General features: G+C 47.5%; 2 protein-coding genes across 4 annotated transcripts in view; one reads left to right on the forward strand and one right to left on the reverse strand.

Moving 5' to 3' along the window:
• Nucleotides 1-3329, reverse strand: part of LOC135574640 (ensconsin-like) — a 74173-nt gene extending 70844 nt beyond the window's left edge. The window contains exon 1 of the mRNA XM_065026089.1: nt 3241-3329. The gene's annotated coding sequence lies outside the window, so the exon portion shown is untranslated. The remainder of the gene's footprint in view (nt 1-3240) is intronic.
• Nucleotides 3330-3498: 169 nt separating this feature from the next.
• On the forward strand, nt 3499-26528 carry mtfr2 (mitochondrial fission regulator 2). 3 transcript variants are annotated; one of them, XM_065026124.1, is made up of 8 exons: nt 3499-3587; nt 5180-5419; nt 5591-5695; nt 7357-7484; nt 8271-8500; nt 15676-16003; nt 20125-20311; nt 24126-26528. In XM_065026124.1, exons 2-8 carry the CDS (start codon nt 5348-5350, stop codon nt 24168-24170), a joined length of 1095 nt encoding a protein of 364 aa, XP_064882196.1. In that variant the 5' UTR covers nt 3499-3587; nt 5180-5347; the 3' UTR covers nt 24171-26528. The 3 variants fall into 3 exon arrangements, with proteins under 3 accessions (XP_064882196.1, XP_064882195.1, XP_064882197.1); XM_065026123.1 differs by lacking the exon at nt 3499-3587 and adding an exon at nt 4742-4972; XM_065026125.1 differs by lacking the exon at nt 3499-3587 and adding an exon at nt 4742-4972 and having other exon boundaries at nt 5220-5419.

Genomic DNA, 26528 nt, shown 5'->3' on the forward strand with positions numbered 1-26528 from the left:
CTGTGATACAGAGAAGAGCAGTCTCAGTTGAATGACTAGTCTTGAAACCTGACTGATTTGGATCAAGAAGGTCATTCTGAGAGAGATAGCGGGAGAGCTGGCCAAGGACGGCACGTTCAAGAGTTTTGGAGAGAAAAGAAAGAAGGGATACTGGTCTGTAGTTGTTGACATCGGAGGGATCGAGTGTAGGTTTTTTCAGAAGGGGTGCAACTCTCGCTCTCTTGAAGACAGGAGGGACGTAGCCAGCGGTCAGGGATGAGTTGATGAGCGAGGTGAGGTAAGGGAGAAGGTCACCGGAGATGGTCTGGAGAAGAGAGGAGGGGATAGGGTCAAGCGGGCAGGTTGTTGGGCGGCCGGCCGTCACAAGACGCGAGATGTCATCTGGAGAGAGAGGGGAGAAAGAGGTCAGAGCACAGGGTAGGGCAGTGTGAGCAGAACCAGCGGTGTCGTTTGACTTAGCAAACGAGGATCGGATGTCGTCGACCTTCTTTTCAAAATGGTTGACGAAGTCATCTGCAGAGGGAGGAGGGGGAGGAGGATTCAAGAGGGAGGAGAAGGTGGCAAAGAGCTTCCTAGGGTTAGAGGCAGATGCTTGGAATTTAGAGTGGTAGAAAGTGGCTTTAGCAGCAGAGACAGAGGAGGAAAATGTAGAGAGGAGGGAGTGAAAGGATGCCAGGTCCGCAGGGAGGCGAGTTTTCCTCCATTTCCGCTCGGCTGCCCGGAGCCCTGTTCTGTGAGCTCGCAATGAGTCGTCGAGCCACGGAGCGGGAGGGAGGACCGAGCCGGCCTGGAGGATAGGGGACATAGAGAGTCAAAGGATGCAGAAAGGGAGGAGAGGAGGGTTGAGGAGGCAGAATCAGGAGATAGGTTGGAGAAGGTTTGAGCAGAGGGAAGAGATGATAGGATGGAAGAGGAGAGAGTAGCGGGGGAGAGAGAGCGAAGGTTGGGACGGCGCGATACCATCCGAGTAGGGGCAGTGTGGGAAGTGTTGGATGAGAGCGAGAGGGAAAAGGATACAAGGTAGTGGTCGGAGACTTGGAGGGGAGTTGCAATGAGGTTAGTGGAGGAACAGCATCTAGTAAAGATGAGGTCGAGCGTATTGCCTGCCTTGTGAGTAGGGGGAAGGTGAGAGGGAGAGGTCAAAAGAGGAGAGGAGTGGAAAGAAGGAGGCAGAGAGGAATGAGTCAAAGGTAGACGTAGGGAGGTTAAAGTCGCCCAGAACTGTGAGAGGTGAGCCGTCCTCAGGAAAGGAGCTTATCAAGGCATCAAGCTCATTGATGAACTCTCCGAGGGAACCTGGAGGGCGATAAATGATAAGGATGTTAAGCTTGAAAGGGCTGGTAACTGTGACAGCATGGAATTCAAAGGAGGCGATAGACAGATGGGTAAGGGGAGAAAGAGAGAATGACCACTTGGGAGAGATGAGGATCCCGGTGCCACCACCCCGCTGACCAGAAGCTCTCGGGGTGTGCGAGAGCAAGTGGGCGGACGAAGAGAGAGCAGTAGGAGTAGCGGTGTTGTCTGTGGTGATCCATGTTTCCGTCAGAGCCAAGAAGTCGAGGGACTGGAGGGAGGCATAGGCTGAGATGAACTCTGCCTTGTTGGCCGCAGATCGGCAGTTCCAGAGGCTACCGGAGACCTGGAACTCCACGTGGGTCGTGCGCGCTGGGACCACCAGATTAGGGTGGCCGCGGCCATGCGGTGTGGAGCGTTTGTATGGTCTGTGCAGAGAGGAGAGAACAGGGATAGACAGACACATAGTTGACAGGCTAGAGAAGAGGCTACGCTAATGCAGAGGAGATTGGAATGACAAGTGGACTACACGTCTCGAATGTTCAGAAAGTTAAGCTTACGTAGCAAGAATCTAATTGACTAAAATGATTAAAATGATACAGTACTGCTGGGATAGGCTAGCTGCGTTGTTGACACTACCCTAATCAAGTCGTACCGTTGAGTGTGAAGTTTCTACAATGCTGCTTTTCGGGAGCTAGCTGGCTAGCTAGCAGTGTTGATTACGTTACGTTGCGTTAGGAGAACGACAATAGCTGGCTAGCTAACCTAGAAAATCGCTCTAGACTACACAATTATCTTTGAAACAAAGACGGCTATGTAGCTAGCTATGTAGCTAGCTACGATCAAACAAATCACACCGTTGGGACTGTAATGAAATGAAATGAAAATGTGATACTACCTGTGGAGCGAAGCGGAATGCGACCGGAATGCGAAAGTTCTATTCAGTAGACGTTGGCTGGCTATTGGCTAGCTAGGAGTGTCTCCTACGTTAAGGACGACAAAATAGCTGGCTAGCTAACCTCTGTGAATTAAGATAATCACTCTAAGACTACACAATTATCTTGGATACGAAGACAGCAAAGACAAATACTACACTAATCAAGTCGTTCAGTTGAGTGTGATAGTTACTACAGTGCTACGGTAGCCGGTGAACGTATGCTAGCTGGCTAGCTGCTAGGCAGATAGGAGGACGACGAAATACGATAATAACGCAATTATCACTCTAAGACTCCATACTCTAAGCTACACAATTATCTTGGATACGAAGACAGCAAAGACAACTATGTAGCTAGCTAATACTACACTAATCAAGTCGTTCAGTTGAGTGTGATAGTTACTACAGTGCTACGGTAGACGGTGAACGTGTTGGGCAGATAGGAGACGACGAAATACGATAATTACGCAATTATCTTTGATACAACGACGACTATGTAGCTAGCTAAGAAGAAATTGCTAAGATTAGACAAATCAGACCGTTGTACTATAATGAAATGAAATGTAATGAAAAAGTTATACAACCTGCAGACCGAAGCGCGGATGCGACCGGCTTGCTCCAACCCGGTCGCATCCATTGTCAGAATCTTCTCTAGCTGAGCCTGGCTACAACAAAATAGTAACAATCTACCATTTCCAAATGAACTGAACTAAATTTCACTTCACCTACCACTTGCTCTATGGCAGGTGCTTCTACACCTGCATTGCTTGCTGTTTGGGGCTTTAGGCTGGGTTTCTGTACAGCACTTTGAGACATCAGCTGATGTACGAAGGGCTTTATAAATACATTTGAGTTAGTCAGATAGGGTGTAAGACAGGCCCTGTGGTCTCATCAAAACACTTCCACCACTTTCCACTCCATCATTACATTTACATTTACATTTAAGTCATTTAGCAGACGCTCTTATCCAGAGCGACTTACAAATTGATCACATCATTACTCTTGCTTCCTACCCGTAGCCCTCTTCATGTTTTCGGTATCATAATCTCTTCTTCTTCCTCTGTCTTTCCACTACCGACCATTCTCGGTCCTTGATCCTCCCGCTCCAGACCATCAGAACTGACACCGCGATTGTTCTCATTGCAGCACGGCTGTTGCTTCATCCACTGTTTTCCTTAATTTCCTCCACTTCGTCCGCACTACTCGGCGCCATGTCCGACCCTACCCAGCATGCAGCATGTCAGCTGCTAGTCCCCAGCGGCTGTCGTTTTAAACCTGTTACCAGGAAGACGGAGGAAACCAGGAACTAGAGATCGTTGCAGCACTAGTTTTCTGCCAGCAGCACAAACCTTGACGTTTGGTAAGTTACTGAGGAAACCTTCAAAATAAAAGCCCGCATTTCAAAACATTGCAATGTGGATGATTCGCTCAAATTATATTTAATTTGAATCAATGGCCGCTTGTGTGCCAACAAGAACATGCAATAAAATAAAATATGGTTTTAAAAATATTTTTTTAAGACCAATAATTTTTTTTAAAATACAATGTTGACACTGGTATGTCCTTAACTCCCCTATCTTACCTCATTTGCACTCACTGTATATAGACTTTTTGTTTTCTTTATTTTCTACTGTATTATTGACTGTGTGTTTGTTTATTCCATGTGTAACTCTGTGTTGTTTGTGTCGAACTGCTTTGCTTTATCTTGGCCAGGTCACAGTTGTAAATGAGAACTTGTTCTCAACTAGCCTACCTGGTGAAATGAAAAATACATTTTTTTTTAAATGTTGAGAATACTGGCTTGTAGAGAGAACTGTTTTCCTGTCTCAGCTAAAGTGGGAAATACTGAGTAGGTTCTCTACTATCCAAATGTGTGTAGTTTTGGAAGGGTGTCTCACCGCCTTCTGCTGGCTTTTCACTCCACACCCTCTTATAGCACCCAATGCAATACAGCGTGGATAGTACCAGGTCATTTAAAGCTGTGTTGCTGGATGTGTACGACAGAGTCAACCTCTGAAAACTACACCTATTTGGTTAGTAGAGACGCTACTGACTATTTCCCACCCTCACTTTAGCTGAGGCAGGTAGAAATGTTTTCTCTTTTACAAGCCAATAAGTCTCCCATATAGCGTGTGTTGCATTGCGGTGAATTGGATGGGTGGAGTAAGGACTCCCCAGTACTCTGTATTAAACCCGTTGCCTGGCACAAGAGACGCATTGAAGTTTTACAGACTCTATTGAGTAATTCCAATAGCATATATATTAGTATTTTATTAACACGTGTATTTGTTTATACATAGCTTTCAATATACCAGTATTTATGTAAAATACGTCTCTTTTTGGGGGAAATCCTGTGAACTGCACCGGAGTGCAAAAACAAAACGAAAAACGAGTTTAGCATGTCTTCGTGACTCTTATCTTGAAGGAAAAAATCTTTGATTGTGCTGCAAGCCTTTTATTCTGACTGCTAGGAGAACGGTCAACTCGTTCACACACAACAACAAAAAAAATACGAATTTGGTGTGAATATTATTGAAAGCCCCATTGGTTCGAACAGCTGTGGTCACATTGCACGATTCCGCTATTCTGATTGGCGTAGGATTTTCTTCCAATTGAAATGTCCAATCACGGCACGGTTTGCGAGAGTGGCTTTATTTGAGTTCACCTTCTCACTTGTCCGGACACGTGACCATCCTAGGAGAAGGTTATTTTGTCGCCAAGTATAATTTCTAAATGATCCATGGGGTAAGAGAAGATTAACTTTATACCGTTTACGCATATAATACAATATTTATTGCTCGCTTGTTTATCATGTTACCGCTTGATGTGTTTTGATGAACCGTGTTTTCGGGAATATTGTACTGTATACTGTACTGATAGCTAGGTAACTACCAAACGTGCATGAAATGTATTACATTTATAAGGGATGTGTGTGACCGTCACCCCCCCCAGGTTTGAATGAGGATGTTTCTACTTCTTTGACTGTGGTCAGGACTCGCATCCCATGGTGCAACGTGAAACGGGAGTCCTAGCCTGCCGACCGAAGCTGTCAACAGAAAGCCTACACCACCAGTTTCTGCATCCATCATCAGACAAAACGTTCAGAAGGGCTGCTTCCAGATGTCTCTGCTAGAAGATATATTTGATTTGTTGCAAAATGTCCTTGAGTATTTCGGAGTCTCTCCTGACATGGTAAAAAAAAAAAAAAAGAGTTAAATATCACAAATGCAGTGGCTCAATTTATAGGATGCTTGTTTTGAGATTGTACCAAAAGATTGAAGAGTGCTTCGTGCCAAGTGTGTGTGTGTGTGTGTGTGTGTGTGTGTGTGTGTGTGTGTGTGTGTGTGTGTGTGTGTGTTTCAGCTAATTCCAGTGTGGGAGAGCCAGTTGTGCGGTCAGTACCGGAGCCTGGTGCGGATGATCGGGACCAACCTCCCATTGACCCCGTCTCCACGTATCCACTTCCAGGTCAATATGAATGTAATCTGGTTAATACAGGTCTAGGATCATCTGAAGTAACACATCAGTCTACTCCGTAACCAACGACTCCGTAACCCACGACTCCGTAACCGTCGACTCCGTAACCCACGACTCCGTAACCGTAGACTCTGTAACCATTGACTCCATAACCCACGACTCCGTAACAGTCGACTCCATAACCGACGACTCCGTAACCATTGACTCCGTAACCATTGACTCCGTAACCATTGACTCCGTAACCATTGACTCCATAACCCACGACTCCGTAACCCACGACTCCGTAACCCACGACTCCGTAACCATTGACTCCGTAACCCACGACTCTGTAACCCACGACTCCGTAACCCACGACTCCGTAACCATTGACTCCATAACCCACGACTCCATAACCCACGACTCCGTAACCCACGACTCCGTAACCATTGACTCCGTAACCCACGACTCCGTAACCCACGACTCCGTAACCATTGACTCCGTAACCATTGACTCCGTAACCATTGACTCCGTAACCCACGACTCTGTAACCCACAACTCCGTAACCCACGACTCCGTAACCATTGACTCCATAACCCACGACTCCATAACCCACGACTCCATAACCCACGACTCCGTAACCATTGACTCCGTAACCATTGACTCCATAACCCACGACTCCATAACCCACGACTCCATAACCCACGACTCTGTAACCATTGACTCCGTAACAGTCGACTCCATAACCCACGACTCCGTATCCATTGACTCCATAACCCACGACTCCATAACCCATGACTCCGTAACCCACGACTCCGTAACAGTCGACTCCATAACCCACGACTCCGTATCCATTGACTCTGTAACCCACGACTCCGTAACCCACGAATCCGTAACCCACGAATCCGTAACCATTGACTCCGTAACCCATGACTCCGTAACCATTGACTCCATAACCCACGACTCCGTAACCCACGACTCCGTAACCATTGACTCCGTAACCCACGACTCCGTAACCATTGACTCCATAACCCACGACTCCGTAACAGTCGACTCCGTAACCCACGACTCCGTAACCCACGACTCCATAACCCACGACTCCGTAACAGTCGACTCCGTAACCCACGACTCCGTAACCATTGACTCCATAACCCACGACTCCGTAACCATTGACTCCGTAACCCACGACTCCTTAACAGTCGACTCCGTAACCCACGACCCCGTAACCATTGACTCCGTAACCATTGACTCCGTAACCATTGACTCCGTAACCCACGACTCCGTAACCATTGACTCCGTAACCCACGACTCCGTAACCATTGACTCCGTAACCCACGACTCCGTAACCCACGACTCCGTAACCGTCGACTCCGTAACCCACGACTCCGTAACCGTCGACTCCGTAACCGTCGACTCCGTAACCCACGACTCCGTAACCCACGACTCCGTAACCCACGACTCCGTAACCCACGACTCCGTAACAGTCGACTCCGTAACCCACGACTCCGTATCCATTGACCCCGTAACCCACGACTCCGTAACCGTCGACTCCGTAACCGACTATGGAGCATCACAACTTCATCTGCTACACATTGAGGTGTATCGTTGTTATGCAGATGGGACCAGAAGACTTCTGTGGTTTGGTCTCACACTCCGCTGGCTCATACTGTCCACAGATTCCTCTACACACCTCCCGACAGCACAGATACCTGGACGTCACCATGGATACCCTCCCCGCTATCCCCTCCTTGGCTGACGTGCTGTGGGTGGCGGAGGATGAGGGAGACCGCTTCACCAAGATCAGGTAGATGGGACCCAGTAGATATACACAGAGACTGGTAGAACCTAGTAGATATACACAGAGACTCAGACTGGTAGAACCCAGTAGATATACACAGAGACGACTCAGACTGGTAGAACCCAGTAGATATACACAGAGACTCATCAGACTGGTAGAACCCAGTAGATATACACAGAGACGACTCAGACTGGTAGAACCCAGTAGATATACACAGAGACGACTCAGACTGGTAGAACCCAGTAGATATACACAGAGACTCCTCAGACTGGTAGAACCCAGTAGATATACACAGAGACTCCTCAGACTGGTAGAACCCAGTAGATATACACAGACTCATCAGACTGGTAGAACCCAGTAGATATACACAGAGACTCATCAGACTGGTAGAACCCAGTAGATATACACAGAGACTCCTCAGACTGGTAGGACCCAGTAGATATACACAGAGACTCCTCAGACTTGTAGAACCCAGTAGATGAAGTCACCCTGAGGGTTGTGTGTAGAATCCTATGGGGACATGTTATTGACATCAGAGAAAAGAGTAGGAGTGATTACTACCCAACTGTAAACAAGTTAAGCTAGCTAGCTAGTAATTTTGGCTAACTTGTTGGGTGAAAAGATTAACTTTATTTACTGTTAATGAGCGATCGTAAATCTTTGCAAGCAAACGGAACGCTTCTCCAAAACGGCAAGGTGTCTCCAATAATGTCTGCTTTCTGAGGGTTGTGACATCTCCGCTTTCCAAAAAAGCTTGTTCTCAATCTGTCATTCCTTCTGGTCCGATCTCAGGCACCGCGAGCGTCCGTCCCGACAGGGTGCTGTGAGTCGGGGCGACGAGGTGGTGCTGGCCCCTCCACGTCCAGGGGACCCAGGGTTGGCGGCGGTCCGAGCCCAGCCAGGAGACATGATGCTGGGGCACGGATCAGACCCAGTGGCTCTGCGGAAGATCACAGCCCTGGAGGACGAGCTGCTCAAACTACGAGCTCAGATTGCCATGATTGTCACCGCGCCACCCTCAGGTGTCTAAACACACACACACACACACACCTATCCCAGTCATGGTAAACACACACACACACACACCTATCCCAGTCATGGTAAACACACACACACACACCTATCCCAGTCATGGTAAACACACACACACACACACCTATCCCAGTTATGGTAAACACACTCACACACACCTATCCCAGTTATGGTAAACACACTCACACACACCTATCCCAGTCAAGGTAAACACACACACACACACACACACCTATCCCAGTCAAGGTAAACACACACACACACCTATCCCAGTCATGGTAAACACACTCACACACACACACACCTATCCCAGTCAAGGTAAACACACACACACACACACACACACACCTATCCCAGTCATGGTAAACACACACACACACACACACCTATCCCAGTCATGGTAAACACACACACACACTCACACCTATCCCAGTCATGGTAAACACACTCACACACACACACACCTATCCCAGTCATGGTAAACACACACACACACTCACACACACACACACCTATCCCAGTCATGGTAAACACACACACACACACACACCTATCCCAGTCATGGTAAACACACACACACACCTATCCCAGTCAAGGTAAACACAAACACACCTATCCCAGTCAAGGTAAACACACACACACACACACCTATCCCAGTCATGGTAAACACACACACACACCTATCCCAGTCATGGTAAACACACACACACACACCTATCCCAGTCATGGTAAACACACACACACACCTATCCCAGTCATGGTAAACACACACACACACCTATCCCAGTCATGGTAAACACACTCACACACACACACACCTATCCCAGTCAAGGTAAACACACACACACACACCTATCCCAGTCAAGGTAAACACACACACACACACCTATCCCAGTCATGGTAAACACACACACTCACACCTATCCCAGTCATGGTAAACACACTCACACACACACACACCTATCCCAGTCATGGTAAACACACACACACACTCACACCTATCCCAGTCATGGTAAACACACTCACACACACACACACCTATCCCAGTCATGGTAAAACACACACACACTCACACCTATCCCAGTCATGGTAAACACACACACACACACTCACACCTATCCCAGTCATGGTAAACACACTCACACACACACACACCTATCCCAGTCATGGTAAACACACACACACACTCACACCTATCCCAGTCATGGTAAACACACTCACACACACACACACACACACACACACACCTATCCCAGTCATGGTAAACACACACACACACACACACCTATCCCAGTCATGGTAAACACACACACACACACCTATCCCAGTCATGGTAAACACACACACACACACACACACCTATCCCAGTCAAGGTAAACACACACACACACCTATCCCAGTCATGGTAAACACACACACACACACCTATCCCAGTCATGGTAAACACACACACACCTATCCCAGTCATGGTAAACACACACACACACACACACCTATCCCAGTCATGGTAAACACACACAGACTCACACACCTATCTCAGTCATGGTAAACACACTCACACACACACACTCACACACACACACCTATCCCAGTCATGGTAAACACACACACACACACCTATCCCAGTCATGGTAAACACACACACACACACCTATCCCAGTCATGGTAAACACACACACACACACACCTATCCCAGTCATGGTAAACACACTCACACACACACACCTATCCCAGTCATGGTAAACACACACACACACACACCTATCCCAGTCATGGTAAACACACACAGACTCACACACCTATCCCAGTCATGGTAAACACACACACACACACACTCACACACACACACCTATCCCAGTCATGGTAAACACACACACACACACACCTATCCCAGTCATGGTAAACACACTCACACACACACCTATCCCAGTCATGGTAAACACACACACACACACACACACCTATCCCAGTCATGGTAAACACACACACACACACACACACACCTATCCCAGTCATGGTAAACACACACACACACACACCTATCCCAGTCATGGTAAACACACACACACACACACACACACACCTATCCCAGTCATGGTAATCACACACACACACTCACACTCACACACACACCTATCCCAGTCATGGTAATCACACTCACACCTATCCCAGTCATGGTAAACACACTCACACACACACACACACACACACACACACCTATCCCAGTCATGGTAAACACACTCACACACACACACCTATCCCAGTCATGGTAAACACACACACACACACACACACCTATCCCAGTCATGGTAAACACACACACACACACACACCTATCCCAGTCATGGTAAACACACACACACACACACACCTATCCCAGTCATGGTAAACACACACACACACACACACACCTATCCCAGTCATGGTAAACACACACACACACACACACCTATCCCAGTCAAGGTAAACACACACACACACACACACACACCTATCCCAGTCATGGTAAACACACACACACACACACACCTATCCCAGTCATGGTAAACACACACACACACTCACACCTATCCCAGTCATGGTAAACACACACACACACACACACACCTATCCCAGTCATGGTAAACACACTCACACACAAACACTCACACACACACACACCTATCCCAGTCATGGTAAAACACACACACACTCACACCTATCCCAGTCATGGTAAACACACACACACACTCACACACACACACACCTATCCCAGTCATGGTAAACACACACACACACACACACCTATCCCAGTCATGGTAAACACACACACACACACACACCTATCCCAGTCATGGTAAACACACACACACACCTATCCCAGTCAAGGTAAACACAAACACACCTATCCCAGTCAAGGTAAACACACACACACACACACCTATCCCAGTCATGGTAAACACACACACACACCTATCCCAGTCATGGTAAACACACACACACACACCTATCCCAGTCATGGTAAACACACACACACACACCTATCCCAGTCATGGTAAACACACACACACACCTATCCCAGTCATGGTAAACACACTCACACACACACACACCTATCCCAGTCAAGGTAAACACACACACACACACCTATCCCAGTCATGGTAAACACACACACACACACACTCACACCTATCCCAGTCATGGTAAACACACTCACACACACACACACCTATCCCAGTCATGGTAAACACACACACACACTCACACCTATCCCAGTCATGGTAAACACACTCACACACACACACACCTATCCCAGTCATGGTAAACACACACACACACTCACACCTATCCCAGTCATGGTAAACACACACACACACACTCACACCTATCCCAGTCATGGTAAACACACTCACACACACACACACCTATCCCAGTCATGGTAAACACACACACACACTCACACCTATCCCAGTCATGGTAAACACACTCACACACACACACACTCACACACACACACACACCTATCCCAGTCATGGTAAACACACACACACACACACACCTATCCCAGTCATGGTAAACACACACACACACACCTATCCCAGTCATGGTAAACACACACACACACCTATCCCAGTCAAGGTAAACACACACACACACACCTATCCCAGTCATGGTAAACACACACACACACACCTATCCCAGTCATGGTAAACACACACACACCTATCCCAGTCATGGTAAACACACACACACACACACACCTATCCCAGTCATGGTAAACACACACAGACTCACACACCTATCCCAGTCATGGTAAACACACTCACACACACACACTCACACACACACACCTATCCCAGTCATGGTAAACACACACACACACACCTATCCCAGTCATGGTAAACACACACACACACACACACACCTATCCCAGTCATGGTAAACACACACACACACACACCTATCCCAGTCATGGTAAACACACTCACACACACACACCTATCCCAGTCATGGTAAACACACACACACACACACACACACCTATCCCAGTCATGGTAAACACACACAGACTCACACACCTATCCCAGTCATGGTAAACACACTCACACACACACACCTATCCCAGTCATGGTAAACACACACACACACACCTATCCCAGTCAAGGTAAACACACACACACACACACACACACACCTATCCCAGTCATGGTAAACACACACACACACACACACCTATCCCAGTCATGGTAAACACACACACACACTCACACCTATCCCAGTCATGGTAAACACACTCACACACACACACACCTATCCCAGTCATGGTAAACACACTCACACACAAACACTCACACACACACACACCTATCCCAGTCATGGTAAACACACACACACACTCACACCTATCCCAGTCATGGTAAACACACACACACACTCACACACACACACACCTATCCCAGTCATGGTAAACACACACACACACACACACCTATCCCAGTCATGGTAAACACACACACACACACACACCTATCCCAGTCATGGTAAACACACACACACACCTATCCCAGTCAAGGTAAACACAAACACACCTATCCCAGTCAAGGTAAACACACACACACACACACCTATCCCAGTCATGGTAAACACACACACACACCTATCCCAGTCATGGTAAACACACACACACACACCTATCCCAGTCATGGTAAACACACACACACACACACACCTATCCCAGTCAAGGTAAACACACACACACACACACCTATCCCAGTCATGGTAAACACACACACACACCTATCCCAGTCATGGTAAACACACACACACACACCTATCCCAGTCATGGTAAACACACACACACACACACACCTATCCCAGTCATGGTAAACACACACACACACACCTATCCCAGTCATGGTAAACACACTCACACACACACACACCTATCCCAGTCAAGGTAAACACACACACACACACCTATCCCAGTCATGGTAAACACACACACACACACACTCACACCTATCCCAGTCATGGTAAACACACTCACACACACACACACCTATCCCAGTCATGGTAAACACACACACACACTCACACCTATCCCAGTCATGGTAAACACACTCACACACACACACACCTATCCCAGTCATGGTAAACACACACACACACTCACACCTATCCCAGTCATGGTAAACACACACACACACACTCACACCTATCCCAGTCATGGTAAACACACTCACACACACCTATCCCAGTCATGGTAAACACACACACACACTCACACCTATCCCAGTCATGGTAAACACAACACACACACACACTCACACACACACACACACCTATCCCAGTCATGGTAAACACACACACACACACACACCTATCCCAGTCATGGTAAACACACACACACACACCTATCCCAGTCATGGTAAACACACACACACACACACACCTATCCCAGTCAAGGTAAACACACACACACACACCTATCCCAGTCATGGTAAACACACACACACACACCTATCCCAGTCATGGTAAACACACACACACCTATCCCAGTCATGGTAAACACACACACACACACACACCTATCCCAGTCATGGTAAACACACACAGACTCACACACCTATCCCAGTCATGGTAAACACACTCACACACACACACTCACACACACACACCTATCCCAGTCATGGTAAACACACACACACACACCTATCCCAGTCATGGTAAACACACACACACACACACACACCTATCCCAGTCATGGTAAACACACACACACACACACCTATCCCAGTCATGGTAAACACACTCACACACACACACCTATCCCAGTCATGGTAAACACACACACACACACACACACACACACCTATCCCAGTCATGGTAAACACACACAGACTCACACACCTATCCCAGTCATGGTAAACACACTCACACACACACACTCACACACACACACCTATCCCAGTCATGGTAAACACACACACACACACACACCTATCCCAGTCATGGTAAACACACTCACACACACACCTATCCCAGTCATGGTAAACACACACACACACACACACACCTATCCCAGTCATGGTAAACACACACACACACACACACACCTATCCCAGTCATGGTAAACACACACACACACACACCTATCCCAGTCATGGTAAACACACACACACACACACACCTATCCCAGTCATGGTAATCACACACACACACTCACACTCACACACACACCTATCCCAGTCATGGTAATCACACTCACACCTATCCCAGTCATGGTAAACACACTCACACACACACACACACACACACCTATCCCAGTCATGGTAAACACACTCACACACACACACCTATCCCAGTCATGGTAAACACACACACACACACACACACACCTATCCCAGTCATGGTAAACACACACACACACACACCTATCCCAGTCATGGTAAAACACACACACACACACACACACCTATCCCAGTCATGGTAAACACACACACACACACACACCTATCCCAGTCATGGTAAACACACACACACACACACACCTATCCCAGTCATGGTAAACACACACACACACACACACCTATCCCAGTCATGGTAAACACACACACACACACACACCTATCCCAGTCATGGTAAACACACACACACACACACACCTATCCCAGTCATGGTAAACACACACACACACACACACCTATCCCAGTCATGGTAAACACACACACACACACACACCTATCCCAGTCATGGTAAACACACACACACACACACACCTATCCCAGTCATGGTAAACACACACACACACACACACCTATCCCAGTCATGGTAAAACACACACACACACACACCTATCCCAGTCATGGTAAACACACACACACACACACACCTATCCCAGTCATGGTAAACACACACACACACACACACCTATCCCAGCCATGGTAAACACACTCACACACACACACACACCTATCCCAGCCATGGTAAACACACACACACACACCTATCCCAGTCATGGTAAACACACACACACACACACACCTATCCCAGTCATGGTAAACACACACACACACCTATCCCAGTCATGGTAAACCCATTCATTCCTCTATTATGAAAGTGATACACCAGACTTATCGTTTGTTCACCCTTTTCTCTCCCTCCTTTTCCTGTCGTCCCGGTCCAGCCCATTCCCAGAACCTTCCGGGTACCCCTGGAATGTCCCCTGCCTCTGTCCTCACCTCCACCCCTTGTCGCCCTCCACCTCCTCCCTGTCCTCCTCCACCTCCTCCCTGTCCTCCTCCACCCAGCTTCTCTGTTGGTCTGTCTGCGGTGGAGAATCTAATCCAGCAGGGCAGGGAGGCCGGTAAAGGTCATTCCCAGGGGAAGAGCCATGAGGCTGGGCAGGTTGGACTACTACAGTCCCAGGATAAGGCGGTAGGACAGGGCCCGGTCCCCACCATGCTGGATGTACTGAATGAACTGAACCAGGTGAAACTGCGCTCCGTGCAGAGGTAAGCATGGACACGAAGGCATGTCACTGTGCTGGAGTCAAGTCTACAACTCTGAGAGCCTGTCTGTCTATAGCAGCACATCTGCCAAGCTGCAAGCCTTTTGCGGTGAAATCAGATGTTATTGGTCACATGCCCATATTCAGCAGATGTTATTGGTCACATGCCCATATTCAGCAGATGTTATTGGTCACATGCCCATATTTAACAGATGTTATTGGTCCATATTTAACAGATGTTATTGGTCCATATTTAACAGATGTTATTGGTCCATATTTATCAGATGTTATTGGTCCATATTTATCAGATGTTATTGGTCCATATTTAACAGATGTTATTGGTCCATATTTAACAGATGTTATTGGTCCATATTTAACAGATGTTATTGGTCCACATTTAACAGATGTTATTGGTCCATATTTAACAGATGTTATTGGTCCATACACACATTTAACAGATGTTATTGGTCCATATTTAACAGATGTTATTGGTCCATATTTAACAGATGTTATTGGTCCATATTTAACAGATGTTATTGGTCCATATTTAACAGATGTTATTGGTCCACATTTAACAGATGTTATTGGTCCATATTTAACAGATGTTATTGGTCCATATTTAACAGATGTTATTGGTCCATATTTAACAGATGTTATTGGTCCATATTTAACAGATGTTATTGGTCCATATTTAACAATGTTATTGGTCCATACACACATTTAACAGATGTTATTGGTCCATATTTAACAGATGTTATTGGTCCATACACACATTTAACAGATGTTATTGGTCCATATTTAACAGATGTTATTGGTCCATATTTAACAGATGTTATTGGTCCATATTTAACAGATGTTATTGGTCCATATTTAACAGATGTTATTGGTCCATATTTAACAGATGTTATTGGTCCATATTTAACAGATGTTATTGGTCCATATTTAACAGATGTTATTGGTCCATATTTAACAGATGTTATTGGTCCATATTTAACAGATGTTACAGCTGCAGGTCTCTAGGGGTATGTCTCTATCAGCTTGGCACGTCAAGCACACTGGGATATTTGCCCATTCTTCAAGGCAAAACTGCTCCAGCTCCTTCAAGTTGGATGGGTTCCGCTGGTGTACAGCAATCTTTAAGTCATACCACAGATTCTCAATTGGATTGAGGTCTGGGCTTTGACTAGGCCATTCCAAGACATTTAAATGTTTCCCCTTAAACCACCCGAGTGTTGCTTTAGCAGTATGTTTAGGGTCATTGTCCTGCTGGAAGGTGAACCTCCGTTCACCAAATGTGTTTGCTTATTTTTTTCTTTAAGCAATGGCTTTTTTTCTGGCCACTCTTATGTAAACCCAGCTCTGTGGAGTGTACGGCTTAAAGTGGTCCTATGGACAGATACTTTGCATCTCCTTCAGGGTAATTTTGGTCCCTTTGTTGCCTCTGATTAATGCCCTCCTTGCCTGGTCCGTGAGTTTTGGTGGGCGGCCCTCTCTTGGCAGGTTCTTTCCATTTTTTTAAATAATGGATTTAATGGATTTTATTTAGTCAGCCACCAATTGTGCAAGTTCTCCCACTTAAAAAGATGAGAGGCCTGTAATTTTCATCATAGGTACACTTCAACTATGACAGACAAAATGAGACCAAAAAAATCCAGAAAATCACATTTGTAGGATTCTTTTATGAATTTATTTGCAAATTATGGGGTATATAGTTGAAGTCGGAAGTTTACATACCTAGGTTGGAGTCAGTAACTGCTTGGCATCATGGGAAAATCAGCCAAGACCTCAGAAAAATAATTGTAAACCTCCACAAGTCTGGTTCATCCTTGGGAGCAATTTCCAAACGCCTGAAGGTACCACGTTCATCTGTACAAACAATAGTATGCATGTATAAACACCATGGGACCACACAGCCGTCATACCGCTCAGGAAGGAGACACGTTCTGTCTCCTAGAGATGAACGTACTTTGGTGTGAAAAGTGCAAATCAATCCTAGAACAACAGCAAAGGACCTTGTGAAGATGCTGGAGGAAACAGGTAAAAGTATCTATATCTAAAACCTCCATAAAAAAGCTAGACTACAGTTTGAAACTGCACATGGGGACAAAGATCGTACTTTCTGGAGAAATGTCCTCTGGTCTGATGAAACATCAATAGAACTGTTTGGTCATAATGACCATCGTTATGTTTGGAGGAAAAAGGGGGAGTCTTGCAAGCCGAAGAACACCATCCCAACCGTGAAGCATGGGGGTGGCAGCATCATGTTGTGGGGGTGCTTTGCTGCAGGAGGGACTGGTGCACTTCATAAAATAGATGGCATCATCAGGAGGGGAAACGATGTGGATATATTGAAGGAACATCTCAAGACATCAGTCAGGAAGTTAAAGCTTGGTGGCAAATGGGTCTTCCAAATGAACAATGACCCCAAGCATACTTCCAAAGTTGCGGCAAAATGGCTTAAGGACAACAAAGTCAAGATATTGGAGTGGCCATCACAAAGCCTCAATCCCATAGAACATTTGTGGGAAGAACTGAAAAGGTGTGTGTAAGCAAGGAGGCCTACAAACCTGACTCAGTTACATCAGCTCTGTCAGGAGGAATGGGCCAAAATTTAGCCAACTTATTGTGGGAAACTCGGCTACCTGAAACATTTGACCCAAGTTAAGTTAAGCTGTGTATGTATGTGTGTGTGTGTGTGTGTGTATATATATATATATATATATATATATATATATATATATATATATTCTATTGGTTGCAAGAATTGAAAAATGAGACATTTTGGTACTGTGTTTGATATCATTTTAAGACTCTTGGTTTCAGGAAATGGCAGTTACAGGTTTATTTTCTTTTTAGAATAAAATAACTGACCTCCCCCTAGCCAACCTCAGGCCTGAGGGGGAAGTTGACTGACCTCCCCCTAGCCAACCTCAGGCCTGAGGGGGAAGTTGACTGACCTCCCCCTAGCCAACCTCAGGCCTGAGGGGGAAGTTGACTGACCTCCCCCTAGCCAACCTCAGGCCTGAGGGGGAAGTTGGCTGACCCCTCCCCCTAGCCAACCTCAGGCCTGAGGGGGAAGTTGACTGACCCCTCCCCTAGCCAACCTCAGGCCTGAGGGGAAGTTGACTGACCTCCCCTAGCCAACCTCAGGCCTGAGGGGGAAGTTGACTGACCTCCCCTAGCCAACCTCAGGCCTGAGGGGAAGTTGACTGACCTCCCCTAGCCAACCTCAGGCCTGAGGGGAAGTTGACTGACCTCCCCTAGCCAACCTCAGGCCTGAGGGGAAGTTGACTGACCCCTCCCCTAGCCAACCTCAGGCCTGAGGGGGAAGTTGACTGACCCCTCCCTAGCCAACCTCAGGCCTGAGGGGGAAGTTGACTGACCCCTCCCCTAGCCAACCTCAGGCCTGAGGGGGAAGTTGACTGACCCCTCCCCTAGCCAACCTCAGGCCTGAGGGGAAGTTGACTGACCCCTCCCCTAGCCAACCTCAGGCCTGAGGGGGATGTTGACTGACCCCTCCCCCTAGCCAACCTCTGGCCTGAGGGGGAAGTTGACTGACCTCCCCCTAGCCAACCTCAGGCCTGAGGGGGAAGTTGACTGACCCCTCCCCAACCTCAGACCTGAGGGGGAAGTTGACTGACACCTCCCCCTAGCCAACCTCAGGCCTGAGGGGGAAGTTGACTGACCTCCCCCTAGCCAACCTCAGGCCTGAGGGGGAAGTTGACTGACCCCCCCCCCCTAGCCAACCTAAGGCTTGAGGGGGAAGTTGACCTCAGCCAGTTCTCATAATAAATTATCCAAGGTCTGACGCATGTCCTGGTTTTAAAGCACAGCTCTTCCGGGCCCTGGAGTAGGGACTTGTTAATAAGTTGTGCACTAATTAAGGAGGGGGTGCCATTTGCCAATTTTGCCTGTCTGGCAAGAAAGTCTGTCACAATGGCCGCGTTCGAGAGCATCAAAACCATGATGCATCATGGGTAAATTGTGACTGACTGATCTAGAAATAATAATGAGTAGTTATTTACGATGCGAAGGGTGTGTGTGTGGAACAAACCCACTCTCTGACTGGCACTGAATGTTATGTAGTTGTTCTTTTAATGTCTTGCGTTTGCCCCAACCCCTCAGGTCGCCCGGGGGAACGCCGGTGCGGAGGAGGCGGAGCAAGGGCGCGGCGTTGCTAAGCGACCCGGCCTCCATGATTGCCGAGGCCCTGAGGAGGAAGTTCGCCCACCGTCGCCTCGACGACTCGTACGACAAAGAGAACCGCTCGGTAGAGCTCTCGCCGTTCGGCAGCCCCGATATATCGCCTTGTGTAAGTACAGAACCACGTTTACAAACTGTAACCCAGGCTGTTAGGAGAGACTGTGACAGGCTGTTAGGAGAGACGGTCCCAGGCTGTTAGGAGAGACGGTCCCAGGCTGTTAGGAGAGACGGTCCCAGGCTGTTAGGAGAGACGGTCCCAGGCTGTTAGGAGAGACGGTCCCAGGCTGTTAGGAGAGACGGTCCCAGGCTGTTAGGAGAGACGGTCCCAGGCTGTTAGGAGAGACGGTCCCAGGCTGTTAGGAGAGACGGTCCCAGGCTGTTAGGAGAGACGGTCCCAGGCTGTTAGGAGAGACGGTCCCAGGCTGTTAGGAGAGACTGTCCCAGGCTGTTGGGAGAGACTGTCCCAGGCTGTTAGGAGAGACTGTCCCAGGCTGTTAGGAGAGACGGTCCCAGGCTGTTAGGAGAGACGGTCCCAGGCTGTTAGGAGAGACGGTCCCAGGCTGTTAGGAGAGACGGTCCCAGGCTGTTAGGAGAGACGGTCCCAGGCTGTTAGGAGAGACGGTCCCAGGCTGTTAGGAGAGACGGTCCCAGGCTGTTAGGAGAGACGGTCCCAGGCTGTTAGGAGAGACGGTCCCAGGCTGTTAGGAGAGACGGTCCCAGGCTGTTAGGAGAGACGGTCCCAGGCTGTTAGGAGAGACGGTCCCAGGCTGTTAGGAGAGACGGTCCCAGGCTGTTAGGAGAGACGGTCCCAGGCTGTTAGGAGAGACGGTCCCAGGCTGTTAGGAGAGACGGTCCCAGGCTGTTGGGAGAGACGGTCCCAGGCTGTTGGGAGAGACGGTCCCAGGCTGTTGGGAGAGACGGTCCCAGGCTGTTGGGAGAGACGGTCCCAGGCTGTTGGGAGAGACGGTCCCAGGCTGTTGGGAGAGACGGTCCCAGGCTGTTGGGAGAGACGGTCCCAGGCTGTTGGGAGAGACGGTCCCAGGCTGTTGGGAGAGACGGTCCCAGGCTGTTGGGAGAGACGGTCCCAGGCTGTTGGGAGAGACGGTCCCAGGCTGTTGGGAGAGACGGTCCCAGGCTGTTGGGAGAGACGGTCCCAGGCTGTTAGGAGAGACGGTCCCAGGCTGTTGGGAGAGACGGTCCCAGGCTGTTAGGATGTGTCCCAATAGTCTCTCCTATCTGTGGTGGTCCCCCAGTCAGTGTCAGTCTGTAATCTGCCAGCAGGTGGTGCTGTTTCTCGGTCTGTAAAGTGTCTGGTCATTTTGTAGTTGAGATGGTAAAATGTGGGTAAAGTTCCTGGGACTTTACAACCTTATAGTAGTGCACTATGTAGGGAACAGGGAGACATAGTGCTCTGGCCAAAAGTAGTGCACTATGTAGGGAACAGGGAAACATAGTGCTCTGGCCAAAAGTAGTGCACTATGTAGGGAACAGGGAGACATAGTGCTCTGGCCAAAAGTAGTGCACTATGTAGGGAACAGGGAGACATAGTGCTCTGGCCAAAAGTAGTGCACTATGTAGGGAACAGGGAGACATAGTGCACTACTTTTGACTAGAGCCCTATGTAGGGAACAGGGAGACATAGTGCACTACTTTTGACTAGAGCCCTATGTAGGGAACAGGGAGACATAGTGCACTACTTTTGACTAGAACCCTATGTAGGGAACAGGGAGACATAGTGCACTACTTTTGACTAGAACCCTATGTAGGGAACAGGGAGACATAGTGCACTACTTTTGACTAGAACCCTATGTAGGGAACAGGGAGACACAGTGCACTACTTTTGACTAGAGCCCTATGTAGGGAACAGGGAGACATAGTGCACTACTTTTGACTAGAACCCTATGTAGGGAACAGGGAGACATAGTGCACTACTTTTGACTAGAGCCCTATGTAGGGAACAGGGAGACATAGTGCACTACTTTTGACTAGAGCCCTATGTAGGGAACAGGGAGACATAGTGCACTACTTTTGACTAGAACCCTATGTAGGGAACAGGGAGACACAGTGCACTACTTTTGACTAGAGCCCTATGTAGGGAACAGGGAGACATAGTGCACTACTTTTGACTAGAGCCCTATGTAGGGAACAGGGAGACATAGTGCACTACTTTTGACTAGAACCCTATGTAGGGAACAGGGAGACATAGTGCACTACTTTTGACTAGAACCCTATGTAGGGAACAGGGAGACATAGTGCACTACTTTTGACTAGAACCCTATGTAGGGAACAGGGAGACACAGTGCACTACTTTTGACTAGAGCCCTATGTAGGGAACAGGGAGACATAGTGCACTACTTTTGACTAGAACCCTATGTAGGGAACAGGGAGACATAGTGCACTACTTTTGACTAGAGCCCTATGTAGGGAACAGGGAGACATAGTGCACTACTTTTGACTAGAGCCCTATGTAGGGAACAGGAGACATAGTGCACTACTTTTGACTAGAGCCCTATGTAGGAACAGGGAGACATAGTGCACTACTTTTGACTAGAGCCCTATGTAAGGAACAGGGAGACATAGTGCACTACTTTTGACTAGAGCCCTATGTAGGGAACAGGGAGACATAGTGCACTACTTTTGACTAGAGCCCTATGTAGGGAACAGGGAGACATAGTGCACTACTTTTGACTAGAGCCCTATGTAGGGAACAGGGAGACATAGTGCACTACTTTTGACTAGAGCCCTATGTAGGGAACAGGGAGACATAGTGCACTACTTTTGACTAGAGCCCTATGTAGGGAACAGGGAGACATAGTGCACTACTTTTGACTAGAGCCCTATGTAGGGAACAGGGAGACATAGTGCACTACTTTTGACTAGAGCCCTATGTAGGGAACAGGGAGACACAGTGCACTACTTTTGACTAGAGCCCTATGTAGGGAACAGGGAGACATAGTGCACTACTTTTGACTAGAGCCCTATGTAGGGAACAGGGAGACATAGTGCACTACTTTTGACTAGAACCCTATGTAGGGAACAGGGAGACATAGTGCACTACTTTTGACTAGAACCCTATGTAGGGAACAGGGAGACACAGTGCACTACTTTTGACTAGAACCCTATGTAGGGAACAGGGAGACACAGTGCACTACTTTTGACTAGAGCCCTATGTAGGGAACAGGGAGACATAGTGCACTACTTTTGATTAGAACCCTATGTAGGGAACAGGGAGACACAGTGCACTACTTTTGACTAGAGCCCTATGTAGGGAACAGGGAGACATAGTGCACTACTTTTGACTAGAACCCTATGTAGGGAACAGGGAGACATAGTGCACTACTTTTGACTAGAACCCTATGTAGGGAACAGGGAGACATATTGCACTACTTTTGACTAGAACCCTATGTAGGGAACAGGGAGACATAGTGCACTACTTTTGACTAGAACCCTATGTAGGGAACAGGGAGACATAGTGCACTACTTTTGACTAGAGCCCTATGTAGGGAACAGGGAGACATAGTGCACTACTTTTGACTAGAACCCTATGTAGGGAACAGGGAGACATAGTGCACTACTTTTGACTAGAGCCCTATGTAGGGAACAGGAGACATAGTGCACTACTTTTGACTAGAACCCTATGTAGGGAACAGGGAGACATAGTGCACTACTTTTGACTAGAACCCTATGTAGGGAACAGGGAGACATAGTGCACTACTTTTGACTAGAACCCTATGTAGGGAACAGGGAGACATAGTGCACTACTTTTGACTAGAACCCTATGTAGGGAACAGGGAGACATAGTGCACTACTTTTGACTAGAGCCCTATGTAGGGAACAGGGAGACATAGTGCACTACTTTTGGAACAGGGCACCTTTTTGTTCTCTTCCTCTTATCTGGTCACGTGACCCGTATTTTGTTTTAGATCCCCCAGCATTCCAAGCGCAGCCAGGGACGACTCCACCTGTGACCTCTGACCTCCAAGGTCAACCAAACCAGCAGCCTGTCGCTTCGCCAACCGGAAACGCCGATGCCTCCCCGCCGACTACTATGGCAACTGCTGACTGAGCGTGCGTCCCAATAAAACCTCCTTTTCTCTCGGGAAGTGTACACTCGTTCGCTACTTTTAGATTAGGGAAGTGAACAAGTGTACGTTTTTTAGGAGGAAGGAGAGATAATTGGGATACAGGCCAGGTCTGTTTTATTTTGTCTGTTTGTCCGTTTTTCACCGTGTTTCTGTTGTTCTATGATGCGTCCCATCAGGTATTGTTTATATAAAAGGGACCATTGATATCGAGCTGTCTTTTTAATTGTGTATATATTTAAATGTTAAATACACTATATGACCAAAAAGTATGTGGACACCTTCAAATCCAACATCTCATTCTAAAATCATGGTCATTTAATATGGAGTTGGTCCCTCCCCCTTTACTGTTATATAACAGCCTCCACTCTTCTGGGAAGGCTTTCCACTAGATGTTGGGACATTGCTGCTATAACAGCCTCCACTCTTCTGGGAAGGTTTTCCACTAGATGTTGGAACATTGCTGCTATAACAGCCTCCACTCTTCTGGGAAGGCTTTCCACTAGATGTTGGAACATTGCTGCTATAACAGCCTCCACTCTTCTGGGAAGGCTTTCCACTAGATGTTGGGACATTGCTGCTATAACAGCCTCCACTCTTCTGGGAAGGCTTTCCACTAGATGTTGGAACATTGCTGCTATAACAGCCTCCACTCTTCTGGGAAGGCTTTCCACTAGATGTTGGGACATTGCTGCTATAACAGCCTCCACTCTTCTGGGAAGGCTTTCCACTAGATGTTGGGACATTGCTGCTATAACAGCCTCCACTCTTCTGGGAAGGATTTCCACTAGATGTTGGGACATTGCTGCTATAACAGCCTCCACTCTTCTGGGAAGGCTTTCCACTAGATGTTGGAACATTGCTGCTATAACAGCCTCCACTCTTCTGGGAAGGCTTTCCTCTAGATGTAGGAACATTGCTGTGGGGACTTGCTTCCACTCAGCCACAAGAGCATTAGTGAGGTTGGCCACTGATGTTGGGCGATTGGGCCTTCAGGCTCGCAGTCTGCGTTCCAATTCATCCCAAAGGTGTTTGATGGGGTTGAGGTCAGGGCTCTGTGCCGGCCAGTTAAGTTCTTCCACACCGATCTCAACAAACCATTTCTGTATGGACCTCGCTTTGTGCATGGTGGCATTATCATGCTGAAACAGGAAAGGGCCTTTCCCAAACTGTTGCCACTAAGTTGGAAGCACAGAATCGTCTAGAATGTCATTGTATGTTGTAGCGTTAAGATTTCCTTTCACTGGAACTAAGAGGCCCGAACCATGAAAAACAGCCCCAGACCATGATTCATCCTCCACCAAACTTTACAGTTAGCACCATGCATTAGGGCAGGTATCGTTCTCCTGGCCTCCGCCAAACCCAGATTCATCCATCGGACTGCCAGATGGTGGAGTGTGATTCATCTCTCCAGAGAACACGTTTCCACTGCTCCAGAGTCCAATGGCGGCGAGCTTTACACCACTCCAGCTGACGCTTGGCATTTTGGTGATCTTAGACTCGGTGGTCTTGTTCTGTGAGCTTGTGTGGCCTACCACTTCACGGCTGAGCCGTTGTTGCTCCTAGATGTTTCCACTTCACCGGGGCAGCTCTAGCAGGGCAGAAATTTGACGAACTGATTTGTTGGAAAGGTGGCATCCTGTGACGGTGCCACGTTGAAAGTCACTGAGCTCTTCAGTAAGGACCATCTACTACCAATGTTAGGCTATGGAGATTGCATGGCAGTGTGCTCGGTTTTATATACCTGTCAGCAACGGGTGTGGCTGAAATAGCCGAATCCACTCATTTGAAAAGTGTCCTCGTACACTATAAATACATTAAATGGCTGAATTCAATCATGGGGTGTCCACATACTTTTGTATATTTGGTCCAGTTGAATGATTTCTATTATCTAGGATTTCTGGGTCATATTCATTAGTGCACACTGTAGCAAAACCTTTTGCCACGGATAACAAAAACGATCTTAATGGACAACCTTAGCTTCTACCTACCTACCTCCCTCGTACGATTTGAAAGTAACGATCTATTATTATAATATGGACAGACTCTACTCTTATCAAAATACTTTTATGTGTTCTTATTTACTGCTCTGTTGACCCCTGACCCCACCAAAACAAATGCCTAAACTCTTTGTCTGTGCAGTGAGGTACTAGTCACACCAAAATTTTGCACGCCCACCCAATTTTTCAGTTTTTGATTTGTTAAAAAAAGTTTGAAATATCCAATAAATGTCGTTCCACTTCA

The sequence above is a fragment of the Oncorhynchus nerka genome, linkage group LG13, assembly GCF_034236695.1.
Source record: "Oncorhynchus nerka isolate Pitt River linkage group LG13, Oner_Uvic_2.0, whole genome shotgun sequence".
NCBI classification, from domain to species: domain Eukaryota; kingdom Metazoa; phylum Chordata; class Actinopteri; order Salmoniformes; family Salmonidae; genus Oncorhynchus; species Oncorhynchus nerka.

Excerpts from the sequence above, each read along its gene's own strand:
- mtfr2 (XM_065026124.1), top strand. The coding sequence starts at position 5,348 with ATGTCTCTGCTAGAAGATATATTTGATTTGTTGCAAAATGTCCTTGAG. Across the intron at positions 8,501-15,675 it reads TGTCACCGCGCCACCCTCAG|CCCATTCCCAGAACCTTCCG; the intron begins GTGTCTAAACAC and ends GTCCCGGTCCAG. Across the intron at positions 20,312-24,125 it reads GCCCCGATATATCGCCTTGT|ATCCCCCAGCATTCCAAGCG; the intron begins GTAAGTACAGAA and ends ATTTTGTTTTAG.